The sequence below is a fragment of the Pipistrellus kuhlii genome, unplaced genomic scaffold (assembly GCF_014108245.1).
Source record: "Pipistrellus kuhlii isolate mPipKuh1 unplaced genomic scaffold, mPipKuh1.p scaffold_m20_p_32, whole genome shotgun sequence".
Classification (NCBI taxonomy): Eukaryota; Metazoa; Chordata; class Mammalia; order Chiroptera; family Vespertilionidae; genus Pipistrellus; species Pipistrellus kuhlii.
The window spans coordinates 1,256,398-1,262,397 of NW_023425532.1; the positions used below are offsets into that span (position 1 = coordinate 1,256,398).

At 54.0% G+C, this 6,000-nt stretch overlaps 1 protein-coding gene across 4 annotated transcripts in view; it reads left to right on the plus strand.

The window, feature by feature from the left end:
- The window catches only part of OTUD5 (OTU deubiquitinase 5), a 28,444-nt gene extending 23,990 nt beyond the window's left edge, over positions 1 to 4,454 (plus strand). For 2 of the 4 annotated variants that reach the window (XM_036460585.2, XM_036460587.2), the window contains 4 exons: positions 1,106 to 1,309; positions 2,701 to 2,890; positions 2,979 to 3,092; positions 3,383 to 4,454. In XM_036460585.2, coding sequence (XP_036316478.1) covers positions 1,106 to 1,309; positions 2,701 to 2,890; positions 2,979 to 3,092; positions 3,383 to 3,504 — 630 coding nt within the window. In that variant the 3' untranslated portion in view covers positions 3,505 to 4,454. Of the gene's footprint in view, positions 1 to 1,105; positions 1,310 to 2,697; positions 2,891 to 2,978; positions 3,093 to 3,382 lie in introns of all 4 variants that reach the window. The other 2 variants (XM_036460584.2, XM_036460586.2) reach the window with 1 other exon arrangement.
- Positions 4,455 to 6,000: the final 1,546 nt, after the last annotated feature.

Here is a 6,000-nt window from a genome sequence, read left to right on the forward strand (position 1 = left end):
CCAGAAATATTTCTATGCATACCTATCCATATCTGCATGAAACCACTAGCTGATCAGTACTGCTTTGTTTTAAACTTTTCAATTTTCTAGTGACAAATGGTGTTGAGCATCTTTGCATGTGAATATGAAATTGTGTGTTAAGATTTTTTTGCCCGTTTTTAAATTGTCTTATTCTTTTTAAAAATATATATATTTTATTGATTTTTTTGTTTTTTAGAGAGAGGGATAGAGAGTTAGAAACATCGATGAGAGAGAATCATCGATCAGCTGCCTCTTGCACACCCCCCACTGGGGATGTGCCCACAACCAAGGTACATGCCCTTGACCTGAATTGAACCTGGGACCTTTCAGTCTGCAGGCCGACGCTCTATCAAACCGGTTTCGGCAAATTGTCTTATTCTAATAGAGAATTTCAGATACTTTTTGGACTATTATCCATAGGTAAAAAATTATATTTCACATCATTACTTTGTGCACACACACGTTGGTGTGCAGTATATGTCTATTAAAATAATGTTAAGCAATACTCACCTTTACTCCCTGGGATATGCTCTGATATTTTTTATTATTTTGGTTTTTAAAACGCAGTTGCATCTCACAGTCTTAACAAAGAGCACTCAGACAGTGTCCCACATCTCATAGCACCTCACGTCATGCTAATACTCCTCCTCGTCCCCTTAATAGCTGACTACTCCCTCCACCCTGTGCACAGACAGCTAACTCTCAGGGGATCTTTCCTCCTTGTGCCATCTGAGCATAGATGATGAAGGCCTCCACACTGGGAAACTGCCCTCACTGGGTAAGGCTTCTTTAAACTCCAGCCTGGGCTGGAGGGCACCTGGTTGCCCCAGACTGAGTACTTCACTTGAGTTGTCTTGGGAGCAGGGCTTCTGAGTATAGGAGTTTGGAACTACTAGTCCCACCACCCAAGCCTGCTTCTCCCCAGTCCCCGGTGGACAGGCACCCTGCCCAGGGGGTGCTTAGTAAGAGTACCTGCCTTCCTCTCTCCTCTTTCCGGGCCTGTGGGCCTACCTCCCTGGGCCAGATCCAGCTGCTGGCCCGGGTTCAGTGTCACCCCACTTCCTTGTTCCTCCCGCCTTTGCAGTTTGCAGAGCAGTCCCTGATGAAGAGTGCCATAAAGACATCGGAGGAGTCCTGGATCGAACAGCAGATGCTAGAAGACAAGAAGCGAGCCACGGACTGGGAGGCCACGAACGAGGCTATTGAGGAGCAGGTGGCTCGAGAATCCTACCTGCAGTGGCTGCGGGATCAGGAAAAGCAGGCCCGCCAGGTCCGCAGCTCCAGCCAGGTAGGTCCCAGGCTCTGTCCCTGGCCTGGCCAAGAAGCCATTGCTTCTCCAGCGCTGCCCCAAACGGCAGAAAATGACGCAGTTTTGGCATCTGGGAGAGAAGGAAGCTCCCAGTCCTATCTGTACCTCATCTTGGCCTCGGTCTTGGCACTGTGCCTTAGAACTCTCAACATCTGTGCAGGACAAGCTCTTAAGGAGTGAGAGCGGGAGAGCAGTGACCGGTGGTGGAATACAGGATGGGTGGATAGTTTGAGAGGGACAAACTTTTGTTGAATGTCCTTGTGCACCAGGCTCTGTGCTGAGAATATAAAACCAGCTCCAGCCTGCTCCGCCCTCAGCGGTCCCCTGTCCATTGAGGGACACAGAGGCATCAGTGGGGCCCCTGACCGTGGGTAGGAGACCACTGGAGATGGGGCTCCAGTTAGTATTCACACAGGACGGTTGAACATGTCAGGGCAGGGACAGGACAGGATATACAGACATCTGAGGAATCACAAAGAGTTTAGCGTGATTGTAGATGTTGGCAAGCGCTGAGTTAGTTGTTCAACAAATATTTATTGTAGGTCTATGCCTGTACTGTTCTGGGTGTACAGAGGTGCACTGGTGAGCCAGGCTGGCCCACGTCCTGTCCTTGTGATGCTTGCATTTTTGCAAGAGTGGGACAAAATAAACAGCAAACATGATGAATACATTGGTGTAGAGGTGGTATGGATGGAAAAAAACATAGAGAAAAGGGAATAAGTGGGGCTGGGAGTTCACAGTATTAACTAGTGTGGGCATAGCGGCCCCAGGACAGGGGAGATTTGAGCAAACACTAGCCATAGGTGAGGGCAGTAGCTAAGGGCATGTGCCCAAGCAGAGAGAGGACCAGCTAGAGCAGAGGCCCTGAGGCAGCACACGCCTGCTGGGGTTCGGAGCGGCCGGAGGCCAGCGAGGCAGGACGGAAGTCAGAGGGGCAGTGAGGCCGGATTGGGAAGGGGCCCGTGGGCCGTGGTGAGGACTTGGGCTTTTGTTCTGAGCGAAGCAGACTCATGGAGGGCTGTGAGCAAAGGCGGATTAGGATCTGACTTAGGGTTTCACAGGTTGCAGGACGCAGTCTGAGGGCAAGGGTAGAACAGGGGACCAGTGCGGAGGAGGCTGCTACAGTAGTTCAGGTGGCACAGGCAAGAAGGGGGGAGAGTTGGGAGGCACTCTGGGTCTGTTTTGAAGCTGGCTGTGAGGGCGTGAGGAGGGTTAAGGAGCTTCCCTCCATCCTCGGGTCCATTGTGTGACTGGGAGTGATGGTGACCCATGTAGAAGCTGTGTCGCAGCCGGGACTCCCAGGGATGGGGCAGAGGAAGGCTGAGGCTGTTGTCGGTTCTTACCTCTTACTCCTTCCTTTCCCACAGCAGCCCCGGAAAGCCAGTGCCACATGCACTTCCGCCACAGCAGCCGCCTCCAGTGGCCTGGAGGAGTGGACTAGCCGGTCCCCGCGGCAGCGGTCACCTGAGCACCCTGAACTGCATGCCGAGCTGGGCATGAAGCCCCCTTCCCCAAGCACTGTCTTAGCTCTTGCCAAACCTCCTTCACCCTGTGCACCAGGTCAGTGGCGTGCTGACAGGGAGCATGCAGGGCTTAGGAGGTGCCGCCTCGGTCCCGGGCCCTGTCTCTGACTGTCCATCTGCCCCAGGTACAAGCAGCCAGTTCTCAACAGGGGCCGACCCAGCGACTTCCCCCCTCGTGTCCCTCTACCCTGCTCTGGAGTGCCGGGCCCTCATTCAGCAGATGTCCCCCTCTGCCTTCGGTAAGCCGCCTCTGGCCAGGAGCCAGGGCCAGCCGGGAGCTGGGGAGAGATGGGAGGAGCAGTGTGCCTCTGGGGTGGCTCTGGAGCCTCTGGCCAGCTCTGCAAGAGAAGAGAATCCTTTAGGCCCAAGAGGTCTGTCCCATGGGGGTTCTAAGCGGGCTTTATAGGCCCAGAGGAGCCTTCTCATAGGAGCGAGAGGGGACTGGATGGGCTATTTGCAGGGTCAGGGGTCAGTGAGCGCCGAGGAAAAGGCACTCCATCATCTTTTCTCCCTTCTTCCTGACCCACAGGTCTGAACGACTGGGATGACGACGAGATCCTGGCTTCGGTGCTGGCAGTGTCCCAACAGGAATACCTAGACAGTATGAAGAAAAACAAAGTGCACAGAGATCCGCCACCCGACAAGAGTTGATGGAGACCCAGAGACTGGAAACCGTCTCCCAACCCCACCACTCCTGCCCTCCGGTGCCGCCTCACCTCTGGCTTTCTTCCTTCTTGCCGTCTTCCTCCCCTCTCTCGCCTCCTCTCCTCCTCCCCACCTCCCTCTGCCGGCCCACCCCTGCACCTCTCTCTTCGCTGCCGCTGCCGCCATCATTGTCTCTTCCCCAGCTGACGTGCCCTGCTGCCCCCCGCACAGCACCATCCCTGCAACCCACAGGGGACTCGGGCAAGGGTGCCGAAGGTAGGCGAGAGGCACAGAGACCACAACTGGCAGCCAGGCAGCCCCGAGGAGAGACATTCAGACAAAGGAAAGCCTCCCTGACCCCCCATTCCTCCCGAGTTCAGCAGACCTTGTCCCCCCACCTCTACGACTATGCCAGGGAAAGTGGGAGGAAGAAACGGGGGTCCCCCTTCCCAGAACCCTAAGAATGTCTGAGCCTTCAATGTTGAATTTTTTTCTTTATTAAAATGTACTTTTATCTTATAAAATTAACCAGTCACAAATGACGTAGATAACAGCATTGACTCTATGAAGGTGGCATCTCTCCGGTTTGGGGGCAGGCAGGCAGGCAGGGGGGCACAGAGGGCGCACAGGGACGTGCTGCTGTCTCTGGCCGCCCAGCTCCGTGGAGATGGGCGGGGTCTGAGTACGAGCCAGGGCGGAGTAGGGGGCCCAGGGTAGCAGGTGTCCCACGGGCTTCGGACAATAAACTCTGACCTCACTGCATTCCTATCGCTTCCACCGCCGCCAGTCCCTGCGATCGTGGGCTGGGGGCACCTCTGAGGATGATAGCCGCCACTCAGGATCTGAGTGTGGGGAGTGGGAGCAGCCTTGGCAGATGGGGCACGCGTGCCCTGCAGGTGTTGACAAGATCCGCCATCTGTAATGTCCTTGGCACAATAAAACCAAATGTCAGTTTCCCTGGAGCGCCTCTATTCTGTGTGGGGCAGAGTGTGGGTGTGTGGTGGCGGGGGTGGTCTCTGGGCAGAGCCAGTGTGGGGACAGGCTTCGGCTTGACCTCTGAGGGCCACACGCTCTCCAGGAGGGTCTCTCTGGGGCGCCGTTTGTTCCTGTTTGACTCACTGCTTACTAAGACACCTCTGGACCGGTTACCACCGAGAAAGCTCCATCCATCGGGCTGCCCAGCGCTGGCACAGGAGGTAGTCTCTGCCTGCCTTCTTTCCTGGGCTGGTTTGGGAGCAGAGGACTGAGCTGAGGGCAGGGACTGAACTTCCAGCTCCTCTGCCTGCCTCTTTCGCCACAAATGTTTGCTCTTGTGATCGTTTGATGAGGAAACATTTGCAAAGTACAGTAGAAGCTTCCCAGGAGTTCAGTGGAAGGGGCCAGAGGGACCTCCCCTGCTGGTTTTAGAAGCTGAGGAATGGCTCAACCCTTTTCTGTTTGTCCTGTCCCCCAGTTCTGACAGTTCTGTGTCCCGGCCCTCCTGGGGGTAGAGCCAAGGCAGAGAAGGATGGCTGGCCCCAGGTTTTGCCACGTGTCTTTTTTGCTGTGCCTCCGTAGCGGGGCCCCTGGGGAAGGATGCGTGCCCAACCCCACAGGTGAGAGCGTGGCTGGTCGAGTGGCTGTCGGGGGGGATGTATGAAATCATTGTTCGAGCATGTGTGTGCTGGCGACTTGGTTTGAACACTTCCTCAGCTTTTTCTTGCCATTTAGCCTTGGTCATATCACAGGCTCCGAGTTTCAAGTGGCCCATTTGTACAACAGGGGTGATTAATGTCTGCTATCTCACCCTCTGATTGTGAGCATTGAGAGAGAATGCATATGGTCAACATAATGAATGATGGCACCGTGCCTAGCACATTCCAAAAGCTCAAATGTTAGTAGATATTTATTCTACTGTTGAAATGTAAGCACATTTGCCCCTGCCTACTTATTTTTGCCTCCAGTTACCTTGGGCCTGTGCCTAGAATTGGCCCTTCTCCTGTCCTGAGCCCCAGACCTTGTCTTTCCAGATGTGTAAGGGTCTCCTCCTGAGAAGCTCTGTTACCTCATCCACATTCTCCCATCTAGCTATAAATGTCTTTTGAAAATATGCTTTTTATTGATTTCACAGAGAGGAAGGGAAAGGGAGAGGGAGAGAAACATCAATGATGAGAGAATCATGGATCGGCTGCCTCCTGCATGCCCCCTACTGGGGATCGAGCCTGCAACCCGGGCATGTGCCTTGACCAAGAATCAAACCATGACCTCCTGATTCTTGGGTCTACACTTAACCACTGAGCCACACTGGCCGGGCCAAATATGTCGTTACTCCTTCCCCAATAACTACTATCAACTTCCTCGGTAAGGGCTATGGTGCCTGACTTATCAATCTCCCACTGTAAGCCTCCCACCAGGGTCTGGGAGGCTTACAGTAGACCCCTAATGAATGTCAGGTGAATAAAGGAGAGTACATGTGTGTATTTGCTTTGTGGGTGTTGTCTGTGTATATGTTACTGTAGTGAG